Below are 17,840 nucleotides of genomic sequence, written 5' to 3'. Positions count from 1 at the left end.
TTTTACTTGTGAGAATTTGCCTTTTTCAACATATTTATTGGCTTCAATACCTTTACATATTTCTCTGCATCTGGCCACAGAGTAAAAATAATCCTCTGCAATCTGATTCAATATTGTGTGCCAATTCTATGAGTGCCAGAAATCATCTAAAACTTGGTTATAATGTGGTTAAATCTTTTTAAAGTAAAATATATTTTGGAAGGGCTAATCCAGGTAATTTTATGTAATGAAGATCCTGGTTTATTGCAGAGACCTTACAACTTACCTCTTCCTCTCATCTCCCTTCCTGTTCATTCCTTGCAGACCCTAGAATCAACACAGGTCTGTCATTCTTTTCAGTGACATATCTTCAAAGTCTCTACACTGTATTCAGAATAAAACCAAAGTTCTTCAGCCTCCACTAATCTTATTACCTGCTTCTACCCTTCCTTTAGTTTATAGGTAACTTATTGTCAAGACACTGGATTATTCTGTTCTCTGAACACATCCTGATCTTAAAAACAAACAAACAAAAAAACTATGCTCTTGGATCTACTTTATCTGGAATACCTTTGATTACCACATCTTCTTCTATCCTGTTCCATCACCTGTGCAAGTACTTACCAGATATCATTTGATATTTAGTATCTTCCCCACTGGTGCTGCACCTTCCAAGAAGTAAGACCTCAAACTGAGTTTAGGTCCTGTCCCTGATTGTCACTGATCCTGTCAACTGCCTGGGAAGGTTGATATTTGTCTTTTCTTAATCAGTTTTTGATTTTTCTCCACATTTACCCAAGAGTACCCCTGCCAATTATAATGTAGCTTTATTGTAATTTTAGAGGTGCTATGGCAACAATTGACATTTACTTAGCTAAAAAATTGACTGTGTCTGCCAACAGCTGAACATCAGCAAACAGAAATTTTTATGTACCATTTCAGCATGGATTGCCAATAATATGTGATTCTAAGACTTGAGAAATTTAAAGCAAATGTTGCTAATGCTTAAGCTAATTTTAAACAACAAAAGCATTTGTGCAAAATTAGAGACATTTTTGAAAACAGAAGGAAAAACTCCATAATCCTAACACAACTTTTATCATTTTTGTGTATTCTCTTATATGTTTTAGGTACTTAAAATCATAGTATAAATTCAACTCTGTTCTTTCTTCTTCCATGTTATAGTTTTTCTAATGAATATTTTATTAATTTCATGATGTTCTATTAAGTGATATAACCATAAATTTACCTCCTATGTCCCTGTTGTTACATATGCAGGTTGCTTCTAATTTTTCACTACCGTGAAAAATATTGTGAAGGAAATATTCCTGCTTGTAGCTTCCTTCACATATTTTTTAATTATTTAGGGTAGAAGTTAGACTACCAAGTCAAAGGATACAAGTATGTATTGTTCTTGATACGTATTACCAAATCATTTTCCAAAGGGCTATATCAATTTAAACATATCACTACCAACACTGTATGAGTATATAATTATTTGGCTTCTGATGCAAACAAATGTCTTCACATATAAAACATGGTTAAATTAGATGAAAAGTTTTAATTTTGAAACCTGACCAATAGCTTTGGAATAATTGGGCTTTGTATTGCTGCCAGTTAAAGTTAAACCCTAGTCATATCATTCCCTTCCTTGAACCCTTTAAAATAATTTGTGTGTGATGCAGGATCATGTTTAAGGTAATACCTAGAAAAGGAAAGTCCTGCTTATATGATACGGGTGTAAAAAATGACCAGGTCCTAGAACCTGTGAAACATAGACAGATAATACAGTCTCTCTGTCCAATGACACTTAAACTGAGGAGGTACCACCTGTAAATCTCTGTAATTTGTCTTGATAGTCTGTTGAGAGTGATTCCTAGAGTGATTTCTAAGAAATTGGGTATTGAGGTATATAATTGATTTCAGAGACAATGAAAATTACTTTATCCATCAACATATTTCTACCCCTGAAATATTTTTGTAATCATTATGTTGAAAGAGCAGGACTCAACAGGATGCAAATAATTAACTCTCACAATTGAAGAGGACCAAACAAACCAATTTGATGATTTCCTCACGGAAGGAACACTTTACAGGTAAAGAAATGGTTAGATAGTTATTACTCAACTGGATTCAAGGTCATTAGACCCCCAACTGTTAGTCAGCTGAAGAAGTGGCTGGTTTCCCAGAAGAAGCTTTAATCTCGTTACAGTTTATCAGAAAATTACTTCAGCAGTTTATCAGGAAAGCATATTTCTTCCCAGAAGGAAATTCTGACCCAAATTTGAACCAATTTTTCTTTATCACAGTCCAATTTGATATTCAGAACTCAGGAATACATTTAACCTTAAAGCTGCTTCGCTCTCCCAGCGTGGTACTGCTTAGGTATGGGTGGGAGAGGGCATGGTCGATTCCTCCCCATGCTTTAGTTTCCCCCTTCCTAGATAAGAGTTGGTAGCTACTTTGGGGCTCTCCGGGATTGGCAGATAATCAAAGCTGATTAGTTCTTTTGCAGGATCCTTTCTGTGGGGACTCAGAGCTTTTCTCCAGGAGGATTTTCTGACTTTTACTCCCTTGATGGACAATGCCTGTACTTTAGTTGTGCACACTCTCCCCCATTCCAGCCTCTCTTATTGAATGTTACACCTCCAGCCTCTTTCTGCTGAGAGACACTAGCCCCCAGGTAGAAGGCTGTACGGATGGGATCCCTTTTTAAATGACCACGGGCCCAGATCCTCCTTCCCATCACATCTAATTGCGGGGGCTCATATGTCTGCCCTACCACTGACAGAAGTCACAGTTTGCTCCGAGTTTGACCCCCTCTCTTTGCTCCACTTGGCAGTCATTATTCGGGTATCCCCAGCCACAGCCTGTCCCTCTACTTTCCGCAGGTCTGGGTCAAATACTAGTCCCTTCTAGCTTCAAGGAATAAAAGCCAAGCCCGCAAAGTGCTTGTTGTAAAGACTCTCTCACTAGGCATGCAGTGAAGGGAAAACACCCCATTTCTCTTTCCCATGGTGGGAGAGAGGCAAAGAGGGAAAAGCTGCAGCTCCCCAGTAACTTTCTCCGAGGAAACCCTCTCAAGTTTGAGGTGAGTGTTGGACTCAGGACCTTAAAACCGGTTTTAAACACCCGTTTTGGGGGACTGTGTAACTATTGTTTTGTTTTCAGTCTCTGGTCTCAGCTAAAACTGAAACAAAAGCCCCATTTTTTCAAGTCAGCAGAATTCAATATGTAAACCTTGTTTGGGTATTGATTTGAATTTATAAATTTAAGAAGACATTTTTTGAGACAATTGGGGAAATTTGACACAGGCTGACTGCTAAATATTACAGAATTATCTTTAACTTTGTTATGTTGTCATTCATTGTGAGTGTATTTTTTAAAGGCCTTACCTGTTAGAGATATGTACTGAAATACATAAGTGTGCTGTGAAATTATATTTGGAACTTGCTTTAAAGTCCTCCAGGTTTGGGGTAGGACAGTGTAGATAGAGTAAAGTAAACTGGTGATAGTTATTGAAGCTGCATCATGGATATGTGGGGATTCATTGTACTATTTGCTAATTTTGTGTATATTTGAAATTTTTATGTAAAGTTTTAAAATGAAATTAATATTTAAGAGTCCATTTTCGTTCTGTAAAATATGTGAGCGATAATCCTCAAAACTGTCAAGGTGAAGAAAAACAAAGATGGCCTGAGAAACAAACAAAGGGAGCCTAAGGAGACATGATAACTAATGTCATGAGTAATCTGGATGGGACTGTGCACAGAAAAAGGACTGCAGGTGAAAACAGGAAGACTTTAGTTAACAGTGAGGTATCAGTATTGGTTCATTAACTAATAAATGTACCATCTAATGTAAGATATTAATCATAGGGGAAACAGTGTAGGGTATAGGAGAACTCTCTGTACTATCTTCATAATGATTTTATAAATCTAAAACTGTCCTTTAAATTAAAATTTTACTTTTCCAAAGTCCATTTTAATATCCTGTTATATATCTTCATAATAACATTTCAAAATAATTTCTCACTGTACTGCATGAACATTATTAGTTTTAAAATATTTTTAAAACTATTTCAGTATGTGGGACATGATTTAAATTTTTAGTAAACCTGTAAATCATGCTCAGGCTGAGAGAGGACTAAACAGTTGACTTTCAAAGTATTACAGCAGATCTTAACTGGGTAAAGAAGCACAAATAGATTATTAAATGTAATAATAACTCAATTAATGAAAAGAATGCGTTACAGAAACATAGTTCGTTTCCAGAAGAAGAAAATATATAAAATGCATAAGAACGTGTCCAGAAGAAAGGAAGCAATATGGAAAAACACAGTTATGCTTAGCACTATGTGCTTTAGAAAACATGAAATATGCATCTAGAGGTCTTGAGTAAGAGAAGGATAAAGGTAAGATTAGCTAAAGAGGGGACTAGTCATAGATACTGCTGCTTGGACACATCACAAATGGCGAAGCCACGTTTTAAACAGAGTGCACCCTGGCTCTGAGCTATAGCACCAAGATAGGGAAGGGGAAAAAGGGACAGGCACTAACTCAGAAAAAAATAGGCAGAGCAGGCCCATCCCCTCCTAATAACCTCTCAAGCACAGACGTACAGACTTCAGCCAGTCTCAGGTTTGCTTTCCCTATGGAAGCGAGGAGCCTGTCCGGGGAAGACGTCCCTTCTGATTCCTTCTTAGCGCACACACACACACACACACGTGTATACACACACACACACACACACACACACACACAGACTTATTCCCTGAAAGGTATGACTTATATTTACCTTCAGAACTGGGCTGGTGTGACATCAAGGATTCTCCAGTGTTTAAAACAACTCATCTATTTCATTATGCCTTTGGTGGGTCACAGGATTGGTATACAGCATCCATTCCAGTCTCTTCCTAACTTGCTTTCCTGTTCTGTGGAGCTGGAAAGTTTAAAGCCACATCCTGTAGACATCCTTGCAATTAGGACTGCTTGTGCGATGAAGAATCCACCATCAGAAGTGCCATGCCAGATGTTGAGGGAGGGGGTGAGTGAGGCTGGGCCATCTGCTGCTGGTTCTGTGATAAGCACAGTGGAGAAGCTCAATTTTTCTGGGTTTTTTTGTTAACTGAAGTCACCATAACTGCAACTTCTTGGCACCAAGAGGCAGGGAGTAGGACATCCATTTTACTAGTTAGACTCTTAGTAGTGTCATGGAGCGGGTTCTGGAGTTGCAGCTTCTGGAGTAGCAGCTTCTGGGATGCGGCAGTTTCCAGACCATGGCAGCTTCCTGATAGTGGCAGGGAAAACATAGTTTTAAAGCAGGCAGCTTCCTAATTCATGAAACAGTTGCGTGGTTTCCTAACTGCAGAAGAATCAGCTCCTTAGTGGCCTAGTTCTGCCGGAGAGTGGATTCTGAAATCTCAGCCTCAAAGTGGTTCTCAACCCTGGCTGCACACTAGAATCACCAGGGGAGCTTGTTAATTACACACATACACAGGTCCAGAGGTTTTGATTCAGTATGTCTGCAGTGGATTCCAGGATCTGTATTCTTAAAAACAACCCAGATGCTTAGGACACAAAGCTAAGGTTGAGAACCACTGACCTAGGGATTCTTTCTATCATTACTCCTCCCAAGCTATTTAATAACCAACGTTAAATCTATTTCTGCTTTAACTGTCTAGAAGGGTTATTATTATTATTTTCTTTCTTTCTTTCCCTTTCTTTCCTTCTTTCCCTTTCTTTCTTTCTTTTCTTCCATCCTTCCTTCCTTCCTTTTTTTTTTTTTTTTGTTTGGTAACTAAACCTTGACCAATGCAATGCCTGGGAGCAAAATCTTCCCAATAGGAATAGGTCAAAGTTTAAGCATCATGAAAGTTGAAAAATGCCATTCCCCTCCTGTCAATAAAGAAGCATTAAAATTTTCACTGCTTACAAAGAGAACAAATAAAGAATGTAAGAAAAAACAAGAATGATAATAAAACTAGAATTTTGAAAAATATGTTGCTCAACGAGATTATAGCATAAAGGCTTAGATAACATATTTAGGAAATTAGTTAATCCCACTTGCTTGTTTTTACTGTCTACTTGCTTTGCAGCTATAGTTTTATTATGGAAAAAAAAAATGAAATAATACCTTTAAAAAGAACACTCCCAAGGCCCTGGTTGTTGAACTAAACTAATTTCTGGTCTGTTGCTGCCACCTACCGACTATCCAAGGCAGTGCAGGGTATGATTACTACTTCAAACTCAGGAATGTTAGGGCCACCTAAGTTCTCTCATTTCGGTGTTACACTTCTAAAATACTTTAAGGTGCGTGCTAAACCCTTAAATGGTAAGCAGTGTAAATGTTATTAGGGATTCACTCAACAAATCACTTAAATATGAAAGTATCTTGATCATAAATTACTATCAGATATGGATGGTAGAGGAAAAGCAAGTTATGAGAAAATCCGTTCAGTAAATGCTGGTTTAACTCCTATATACTAGGTGTTATAGTTTATAGTATACTCATCTGCATCCCTTAAAATTAGCATTCTTTCAAAGTTCTGTATTTTAGAGATATCTTGTTCTATAAATAAGACAATGATTATTTTGCAATATGAAAATTTTTCATCTAGAATTATTTACTTTTCATTACTTATAGAATCTTGTCTTTAAAAGGTTTATAATGATGATGAATGTAGTAAAGTGTCAATAATTCAGTACTTAAAACATAGTTTGCTGATATGTGATTTCCTTTTGACTCACATTTGCAGTAGCACTTTAGAATTAAGACGCTTTTCTATACCAGCTCTGATTTGATGTTTACAGTAACACTGTGAACTAAGTAGGGCAGCTGCCATCTATATTTTAGAGGCAGGGAAATAGCCTCATAAGACTGAAAGGCTTACCAAGATCACCCAGGAATAGACCCTGTCCAGAACCTGATCTTCTGGGTTAAAATCCAGGGTTCCTTCCACTACATCACACTGCCTTCACGCAGTCGTTCATTCACTGGCTCAATAAATATCTCTTGAATGCTTACTGTGTGCTATGCGTGGGTGCTGGGGAGAAGATGGTCTCTAATTTAGAGGCAGAGTGGGAGAGGACATAGATTGTCATGGCAGGTCTCTGTGGAAGTGACATCTGACAAGTGTATAGGAATGAGCCAGGAAGGAAGTGGGAGAATTTAGTCCAGGCAGAGGGAATAGGGTGGAGAATGCCTCAGCTTCCCAAGTAGGAGGAACTGAAAAAAGGCCAGTGTGGTGAAGCATTATGAAAAAGGAAGAAGGTTGCATTAAACAGGGCTGTCAGTTCAGGCAAGAAGAAACTATGTGTCAGGCTATGTAAGCCAAGGCAAAGAGGCTGGTATCTGTTCTGGGAATAAGGGAAGCCAGTGAAGGTTGCTCAGGCTCTGTGCCCCATGCTGCAAATCAGAAAATTTCCCAACGGTGGGAATATCAGCATAAACTGTTCAGCTCACTTCAGTACATTTCCTTTCTCCCCCAAGATCTTGTCACACAAAGTCCTGGATGCTTTCGTTCCTTTCCAATGCTTCAAATACCTGGAGATTTGGTTTGGTTTGGCTTTTATCCAGTTTTGGTAGTTTTCCTCAACTGGTGATTGGTCTGATCCAAGCTAACCCAAAGCAAAAGTCCTCTCACTTTCTCTGAAGGCGACAGGCATACCTCAGAGAGAGTGTGGGCTCCAGACCACCGCAGTAAAGTGAATGTCACAATTAGCGAGTTGCAAACATTTTTTGATTTCCCAGAGTTTATGAAGGTTATGTTTGCACTATGCTGTAGTCTAGTGAGTGTGTAATAGCATTTTATGACTTAAGAAACAATGTACATGCTTTAGTTTTTAAAAACGTGGAAGAGGAGTGGCCAAAATGGTGGGGTAGGAAGATCTAGAGCTCACTTCCTCCCTCAGACACAGCAAAATTACAACTATTTACAGAGCAACCATTGATGAGAAAGACCAGAAGAATAGCAGAAAAGGTCTTCTACAGCTAAAGATCTAAAGAAGGAACCATGAGACAGGCAGGAGGAATAGAGACATGGTAGACTCCAGAGCCATACTCTTGGGTAGATAACCCAGAAACTGGAGGATGATTACAATTGCAGAGCTTCTCCCCAAAAAGCAAGGGGTCTGAGCCCCACACTGAGCTCCCCAGCAAGTAGATCCTATGCTGGGAAGATGAGTCCCCAGAATGTTTGGTTTTGAAGGATAGTGGGCATTACTTTTGAGAAAGCCAGAGAGCTGTAGGATATATACCTCGCTCCACTCTTAAAGGGCACACACAAAACCTCACATACTCCAGGACCCAGGACAGAAGCAGTAATTTGAAAGGAGCCTGGGTCAGACATACTTGCTGATCTTAGAAAGCCTCCTGGAGAACCAGAAGGGCATTAGGACTCACCATTTTTGAGAACTCATCCCACCACAAGGACACTGGTGCTGGCAAGCACCATTTTGGAATCCTTCCTCTAGCTTATTAGTGCCAGCACCCAGCCACACCCACCAGAAGGCTGGCTGCCATAGGATCACCTGAGCCCCCAGCCACTCTGGGACCCAACCCAGCCCACCAGAGTGCCCAGGGACCAGCCCCTCCCACCAATCGGTTGGCACCAGCCCAGTTACCCACAGGGCCCAGCGGCCAGACTTTAGACCCAGGCCCTTCCACCAGTAGCCCAGCACTAACTCCAAGGCCCCCAGCTCCACCCACCAGTGGATCAGCACTAGCCCTGCCCTCCCCACATAGCCCGCCACTCCATGGGCCAGCCCTGCCCACCAGTGAGCTGACACCAGGACCAGGACTCCCCTGGCCATGTAGTCAGCCATACCAGGACTCAGCCCTGCCCATGAGTAGCTGGCAACCTCTGCACAAGGTAGGGCCTGGTAACCAACTGGACTGAAGGCCAGCCACACCTCCCAGTACACGCACAGTAGTCAGCCTGCTACAGCACAAGGACCAGTGCAGCCCACATACAGGACATCTCTAGAACATATAGTTCTGGTGACCAGAGGGGAGAGCTCTGCTGGGCCCTCATAGGACATTTCCTATGTAAGGCCACTTCTCCAAGACTGGGAAACTTTACAAACCTACCAAGTACGTGGAAATAAAAACAGCAAATTAGGCAAAATTAGGTGACAGAGATATATGTTCCAAATGAAGGACCAACATAACCCCTTCCCACTAAAAAGGCTAAGTGAAATGGATATAAGCCATCTACCCAATAAAAAGTTGAATATAATGCTATCATGACGATGCTCAAAGAACTCAGGAGAAGAATGGATGAACAGAGTGAGAAGTTTAACAAAAAGTTAGAAAATATAAGGAAGAACCAAACAGAGCTGAAAAATACAATATCTGAAATAAACAATAAACTAGAAGAAATCAACAAATTAGATGATACAGAGGAATATATTAGGAAGACACAGTATTGGAAATCACCCAAGCTGAGCAGAAAAAAAGAAAAAAGAATTAAAAAATAAAAAAAAGACAGTTTAAGAGACCTCTAGAACAACATCAAGCATACTCATAGTCACATTATAAGGTCCCAGAAGGAGAAGAGGGCAGCAAGGGGGGCACAGAACATATTTGAAGATGTAATAGCTGAAAACTTCCCTAACCTGAGAAAGGAAACAGATATCCAGGTCCAGGAAGCAAGAAAGTCCCAAACAGGATCAACCCAAAGAGAACCACATCAAGACACACATTGTAATTAAAACGGCAAAAATTGGGCAGGGGGGTGTAGTTCAGTGGTAGAGTGCATGCTTGACACGCACGAGGTCCTGCGTTCAATCCCCAGTACTTCCGTTAAAAAAATAATGATTAAATAAATAAATAAGCCTAAATACCTCCCCCCCAAAAAAGGCAAAAATTAAAGAAAAAGAAACAATATTGAAAGCAACAAGGGAAAAGCAATAAGTTAGGTACAAAGGAACTCCCATAAGGCTATTGGTTGACTTGTCAGGCCAGAAGAGAGTGGCATAATATAGTTGAAGTGATTAAAGGGAAAAACCTACAACCAAGAATACACTACCCACTGAGGCTTACATTTAGATTTGAAGGAGAAATCAAAAGTTTACAGACGAAAAACAAAACAGAAGACGAAAAACAAAACAGAAAACAAAAAACAAAACAAAAAAACCCTAACGCAAGAACTAAAAAAAAAAAGTTTTACAGACAAGCAAAAGCTTGAAGAATTCACCACCACCCAACTTTACAATAATTAGGGGTAAATATACGTTGTATATTGTACATTACATTGTAATTTAGGGATAAATATAATTAACACTGCTATAAATTACATATGAAAATTATTGAGAGAGTAAATACTAAGAGTTCTCATCACAAAGAAAAAATATTCCTTTCTCTGTCTTCCATGTTGTATCTGTATGAGATGACGGATATTCATTAAACTTACTGCGGTGATTATTTCATTGTGCAAGTCATAAGTCAAATCATTCTGCTGTACATCTTAAACTTCTACAGTGCTGTATATCAATAAAACTGGAAGGAAAAATAGTAATAATGCTGTTGGGGGCAAAAAAATGGCACCAACAGACTTGCTCAACACAAGGGTGTCACAAAAACTTCAATTAATAAAAACCACAGTATTTGCAAAGCGTGATAAAGTGAAGTACAATAGAACACAGTTTGCCTGTATTTCATTAAGCCTTCGGTTACCTCAGCTCTCTCGCCTTCTTCATTGTCCTTTATTCTCTCAACTGATCACCTAGCCTAATCCCTCAAGGAGGGAATAAAATCTATAAAACCCACTGCTAACTTGTAAAAGGTAGAGCAGAGTAGAACTCTCAGCATTCCCACGGATCCAGGGGAAAAGAATTAGCGTTCAGGAACAAATGAGACCAGCACTCGAGGAGTGAGCCCTGCATTTGATATGGCTTCTGCCCTTAGGACTCTTACCAGGTCTTAAGCTGTGCAATGGTGCGAAGGCAAGAAACCAAGCAGAAATCATCTGCTCAAAAGATGAGCAGAGCTTTTGGCAATTTCATCATACTGGGTAGAGAGAGAAAAATGATAGATTGGGGCCCACCAAGGAAGAACAGCCTTGGTAAACTTGCCAGCCTCCTTGGATACTCCTCAAGACACTCTTAGGAATAAAGGCAAATAAAAATAGACCAACTCTCACAAAGCCTGTAACAGCCTAAAATTATCTCAGTCTCCAAGAGCACCAATATGGTCTGGCCCCACTCTAACTGCTGACAAAAAGAAGGATAAATCCTTTTAAGGGAAGATAACATCAACCAGAGCCTTATATATATATATATATATTCACATTTTGGGATTAAAAATCACACCAGGCATGCCATTATTGGTGAAAACTTGATTAACAATCAAGTTAAAAAGAAAAAAAGGGAACTTTATTAGAGCCAAACTGAGGATTATAACCCAGGAGACAAACTCTCAGAAGCTCTGAGAACTGTTCCACCTGTTAGAAGTCAAAGGCACAGTTGTGTACATTTTTGAGACAAAGGATCAAACATCAAATGACATACTGACATTTTACATAAAGTTCACCAAGGATACCTAGTCCAGGTAAGCACACAAAGAGAGCAGCAAGTCACCGTGACCTCTTACAGACTTGGGAAAGAATGGTAACTTTTTAAGAAGTTACGTTGCTAGTGTCAGAAGAAAGGGGGAAAATTGATCTTTGCGGTTGAGCATCTTCCTCATCTTTGAGGAAGTCTGGTTAATATATAATGCAGATGCGTATTGCACATTAGGGAGGGAGGTAGGAGGCCCAAACAGACAGAATTTTATGTTTGAATTTTCTTGTCTTGCCTTAAAATATAAATTCTATTTAATCACCAGGAAATAGGACCAAAAGACAGAAAAGCAAAAGGAAAACACAATGGAAACAGACCCACAGGTAATCCTGATATTGCTGTTATCAGACATGGATTTTTTTTTTTTAAGTGGCAGCATGAGCTTATGAGAAAAGTTTTGTGGGATTACCAACTATATGAAATGTTTATTTGAGACTGGAAAATCATGAGTTTATGTTGACACCAGTCTGCTCAGTTGTTTGATTTTTCCCCCCAACAATGCCTTTCTATCCCTGGATCTTTCATTGTGCCTTAGCCCACTTCTAACAGAATCTCCAGCCCTGTGCTTAAGAATTCTTTATTCCAGAATTTTCAAAAGCCACACTGGACTCATAACAGGCCCAAAGGGCTTCAAATAATGATTCCCAGGAGAAGGTATATAAAGGCCAAAAGAAGACAATTCTGAGGTGTGTGTTTCATGGTTTCCCAGAATTTCCCCATAGAAGCGTCTTGTGGTGCTGGCTTAATAGTACATTTTCTACCAGATGTGGTCCTTCCCTTTGCTACTTCCACATCTCTCAACCACTATAATCCATATTTTCCAGGTAAACTCTTTTAACCCAAATCCTTGTTTCAATGTCTGCTGCTGAGGAATCAAAACATAAGCACTCAGATGTATAGGTGTAGGCATACAGAAATATGTCCAGAGTTGGAGTTTTGCCAATTAAGCACAACAGAGTGAAGGAGGGACAAGGGGACATTATTATAAATTTAACACAGCCAAACTTGGGGAAAAGAAAAAAAGGAAAAAATGTATAAAGTTTCCATTGGATGGATACAATTTCCATATGAATTTTCCTCATTTATAAAATGCCCTCTCTTCATCTCTACTGCCAATTCAGATCATCTCAACACCTGCAAATTATCTGAAGTTTTTCAAATAACCTTCAAAAATATCTAAAGAGGAGAAAAAAAATTCTTCCAGAAACAACTAGATAATATGCCAAGAACTGTACCATTTGGGAAGGGAATGCTTGAATTATTCACCATGCCTCAGTTTGGCATGTTACATTGTATATGCAAATATTCTCTAAGACCTGACTTTAAGTTCCTAAAAAATCTAAAAATAAACTTACCATATGATCCAGTACTCCCACTCCTGGGCATATATCCAGAGGACAATAAAGTTTGAAAAGACACAGGCACCCCAATGTTAAACAGCAGCACTATTTACAGTAGCCAAGACATGGAAACAAACTACATGTCCGTCAACAGAGGACTGGATAAAGATGTAGTGTACACACACACACACACACACACACACACACACACACACACACACACACACACACTGGAATACTACTTAACCATAAAAAAGAATAAAATAATGCTATTTGCAGCAACATGGATGAAACTGGAGGTCGTCATTCTAAGTGAAGTAAGCCAGAAAGAGAAAGAGAAATACCATATGACATCACTTATATGTGGAATCTTAAATAAAAAAGACACAAATGAACTTATTTATAAAACAGAAATGGAGTCACAGACATAGAGGACAAACTTAGTTACCAGGGGGTAAAAGGGGTGAGAATGGATAAATTGGGGGTTCAAAATTTGCACCTCTTGGGGAGTGATGGAATTGTTAGATATCTTGATTGTGGTGGTGGTTTCATAGGTGTTTACATCTATCAAAATCCATCAAATTGTACATCTGAAATATGTGTAGTTTACTGTACGGAAATTATACCACAATAAAGTTGTTTTTTAAAAAAAGACCTCATATTTTATGCATTGTCCTATCAACCCTTTTAATCTAGCTGCATATTACAATCACTTGGGGGATGTTTTTTACCACCTCTAGAGGTTTTAATTTAATTAATATGGGGCTGGGCCAGAGGTCAGCATTTTCTTAAAACCCCCTCAGGTAGCTCTAACATTCAGCCAGGGTTGTAAACCACAGCTCTAAGAGATTGTGATAAATGACGTTTATATAATGCTTTCTCCTCTTCAAAGTGGTTTTCACAAAGTGCAGCACCCCCAAACTAAAATAAGCCCAAAACAGTGGTCTGCACAGGAAACTGAATTGTTTCTCTGGTTTGCCACTCAGGCCCCAGAATCTAACCGCTTCAGAAATCTCTATGTTACAATTCATAGAAAAGCTCTTAACAAAGATGACAAAAGGACTTGTGGAGCATGACTAAACTCACCTTTTGTGGTGTTTACATTTTACTATACATTAAGTTAAAATATATGTGATGAACTACCAAAGGTACCTAGTGGGGAATTCTGACAACAACTTCCAGTTCTTCCCCATGAAGGAATTTATAAAAACTCTTGGTCATTGTGATCAAAGGAACAGTTCCTTTCTGGTCCAGTCTTGATTCTGTTCTCCAAAACTCTGCTGATCGCCATCCATGCATCAAGCTATTCTTGTCCCACAGAAGGCTGCATGAGGATGTGTCTTGTATCAGAGTCCTAATTCTACTTGCAGAGAGTTCTTAATCTGTATATTTGGAACTGCTCAAAGTTCATTTTAAGTGCCAAGTCTATGCCACCAATAGAGGCTGTTCCCACAGTCACCCTCAGGAAGAGACTGGCCGCTTGCTTTCTTGTGCAACCTGGGGTGGGTTTTCCTCTGTCTGGCTTAGCCCTGTAGCCGTGTCGGGCTCTCTCTAACCTGCAGGCTCTGGCATCTGTGTTCTCTGTAGCTACAAGCATTTCCTCTGCCTGCTGCAAGCCTTGGCTGGCTGGGGAAAGCGGGGAGAGTTTATTCTGCTCTATTTGGCAAGAAGAGTAACTTCAAGCTGTAAATGGATCACTCTTGGTACTTCCTATGGGATACCATTAAATGTCCCCTGGCAGCATGGACTCAGAGCATTGCTCTCTAATAGTTCACATCCACTATCCTGAGGTCTGTGCTTTGAAATAAATTAATCTTATTTGATAGTCATACAATGTTATAAGAGTACAAAGAAAAGTTATTGCCCATTTTATGGACGAGAAAACTGGGCCACAGAAGCTTAATCAGACTAAGCCACAGAAGTAGTTAGTGCTAGAATTAGGATGAATAAAAGCATAATAACCACCGCATGGTTCCATACGCAATTGTAAATGGTTTTCTTGTGTAAAAAGGTACATAATGTAATTAAGAAACAAATGACAAACTGGGAAAAATATTCACAGCATGTGTAACTGAAAATGCTTAACATCACTATGTTAGGAACTCCTGCAAATCAGTAGGATGAAAGTGCTGCCCTCATAGAAGAACAGGCAGGAGACTCATAAAAGGACAAATAAAAATAGCCAACAAATATACGCACTAACGTTTATTAGTGAATACAAGTTAAAACAATGATTTGGTGGATATTTGTCACTTTTTGTCTATGCATTATTCCTTCTCTTTTTTTTTTGAGATTAACGACATTCTTCTTTTTATAATTATTTGCACAAACATCTTTTTTTCTCTTAAGAACATATCTTGTTCTTTTTTTTAAAAATAGACTTAATTTTTTTAAGAGCAGTTTCAGGTTTACAGCAGAGTTGAGCAGAAAATACAGAGTTCCCACCCACACATATATAGTCCCCTACCTGCAACATCCCTCATCAGTGTGGCAGATTTGGTATAATCGATGAACCAGCATGGACACATTATAATGAACAAAATTCCATAGTTTACATTAGGGTTCACTCTTGATGTTCTACTTTCTATGGATTTTGACAAATGCATAATGACATGTAGCCACCACGATAGTATCATACAGATTCTCTTTTTTGACATGAAACATTTTTCCCCCAAATCCCAACTATGTGGTTCTAGGAGGGCTGATGACACTTGTACTAGACATCTGTTCTTTTGGTTGGTGCAGCATCCATCCACTCTCCCCTTTTCTCTTTTACAAACCCTCTGCCTCCTCGGTGAGTCCTTGTGGTTTTGTGGGGCTAATACCTTCCTCCATCCTTGTGCCTGAGCAGCACACGACCCAGTCCTAACTGATCAGATTATCTCATCCCCCTCTGCTACTGTGATTGGCTCAGAGATGAACAGTCAACCCAAGCCAACCAGAGTCCTCCTTAGAACCTTTGCTGCGAATGTAAAAAATGATGTACAGTTGGCCCTCAGTAACTGGCTTTCACATCCAGGAACTTAACCAACTGTGGATCAGACATATTCAGGGAAAAAATTCCAGAATGTTCCAAAAAGCAGAATATGAATTTCCTGCCCACTGGCAACCATTCACGTAGCATTTACATTTTAATAGGTACTATAAGTAATCTAGAATGATTTAAAGTATACAGGAGGATGTACATAAGTTATATGCCAGTACAACACTATTTTATATGAAGGATTGAGCACCTTCGATTTTGGTAATCTGCAGAGGGTCCTGGAACTAACCCTCCTCAGATAGCAAGGGGCAGTTGTACTTCCTTTGAGACTCATGAGACTTCTGAGTCATTTCAGCCTGGAGTTGCCAGGAACCATTTTGCCAACAGGCAGAGAAAGTTTGCCTGAGGATGAAGTCTGCAAAGAGAGCTGAACAAAAAATAAAGAGCAAGTCCTGATGGCATCGTCTGAGTCCCTGGGGCTAGCTGTTCTTGAAAGCAGCAGTCTTTCCTGGACTTTTCAGTTACATGAGCCAACAATATTCATATGTTTTGCTTAAGTCAACTTAAATTGAGTTTCTGTCAGGGAAATCAAATAAGCTCTGATTATTGTAGAATTAAATCAAAGAGAACAAAGATTTCTCTCTCCTCTAGACCTTCTGGGCCGAAATGATATAAGCCTAGAGCTGCCTGCAACAATATCTCCCCCTTAGAAAAAGCCTGTGTGCAATATAAGAGCAATGAGGATGGCACATTCTCTGACATCTACTGAGTTCCAAATCAAGTCAACCCTGAGGCCAACATCCAGATGAGTGAAGAAATAAATCTCACATTTTCTTTAAACCAGCTTGGATTAAGTCTTCATCATTGTAACAAAGAGCCCTAACAAAATATTTGTATTTGTCCTACTATAAATGAGGCATAAGTTTCCCTAAAATCAAAAATAATAATAACCTGTATTATTGATAATGTGCCACATTAGGGATTCTCACACACTGTTGGTGTTTGGATAAAAACATTTTGTATAGTATTTTGACTATAGACCTGAAAAGCCTTAAAAATTACACATAGTTGGAGGAGGGAGAAAGGGATGGGTAAGTAGAACCCAAGGGGTTTTTAGGGCAGTGGAACTATTCTGTATGATATTATAATGGTGAAAACATGACATTATACATTTGTCAAAACCCACAGACCTGTACAATACAAAGGGTGAACCCCTGACGTAAACTATGAACTTTAGTTAATAATAATGTATCAATATTCATTCACCTATTGTAACCACAAAGTACCACACCAATGTAAGATGTTAGTAATAAGAGAAACTGTGTGGGTGAGGTGTATATGGGAGCTCTCTACATTTCCCACTCAATTTTTCTGTTGACCTAAAACTGCTCAGAGAAATTAAGTCTATTAATTTTAAAAGAAATTTAAAAACTACACATATTTTACCCAGCAGTTCTGCAATTATAAATTTCTCCCAAAATGGGCAAGGATGCGAAGAATATAAGTAAAACAATTGTCACTGCAAAATTGTTTGTTATAGCAAAAAATTGGAACTGCAATCTATTTAGATATCCACCAGGTTTTTTTTAAAAATGTTAAGTAAATGATTACTCATAGGCAGTCTCAGAGAATGGTAATGCTGATTGGGGTTTCTTATCTAGGGTCCATGAATGAATTTCAGGGGTTCCAATGCTGGCTCTCTCAAGGAGCCATTTGTGGGATCTTTGGATGCTCTGTGGGACCCACTGACCACATAGCTCCCTGACATGGTGAGCACTATTAGGGCAACCAGAAGAACTCTGGAATTCCCTTGCCCTGGCGGGTCACCCTCTTTGACAGACTCCCTCCAAGAAGGCTTAGGTTCAAATACTTGCACTCCTTAAAAACTCTCAAGAGCCTCCTAGGAGCTACAAAGTTCAAACTTCTTGGCACAGTGTTCAAGGCCTTCTATTATGTGGTTTGAGTTGTTTGTTCCAG

The 17,840-nt window shown here is 39.2% G+C and overlaps 1 protein-coding gene across 10 annotated transcripts in view; it reads right to left on the bottom strand.

Moving 5' to 3' along the window:
• Positions 1 to 17,840, bottom strand: part of ACYP2 (acylphosphatase 2) — a 218,367-nt gene that overhangs the window by 121,230 nt on the left and 79,297 nt on the right. For 6 of the 10 annotated variants that reach the window (XR_012498967.1, XR_012498962.1, XR_012498968.1 and 3 more), the window contains one exon: positions 266 to 5,268. The exons of 2 other annotated variants lie outside the window; for them this stretch is intronic. Coding sequence is in view for 1 of the 8 variants with exons in the window: in XM_045514346.2 (XP_045370302.1) it covers positions 266 to 278 (13 nt within the window). In the remaining 7 variants the exon portion in view is untranslated. Of the gene's footprint in view, positions 1 to 265; positions 5,269 to 17,840 lie in introns of those variants that run through there. 2 more of the 10 variants (XR_012498963.1, XM_045514346.2) reach the window with 2 other exon arrangements.

This window comes from Camelus bactrianus, chromosome 15 (assembly GCF_048773025.1).
Source record: "Camelus bactrianus isolate YW-2024 breed Bactrian camel chromosome 15, ASM4877302v1, whole genome shotgun sequence".
Lineage (NCBI taxonomy): Eukaryota > Metazoa > Chordata > Mammalia > Artiodactyla > Camelidae > Camelus > Camelus bactrianus.
Note: the sequence above shows the minus strand (reverse complement) of the source record. Positions and strands in the feature narration are given on the sequence as shown.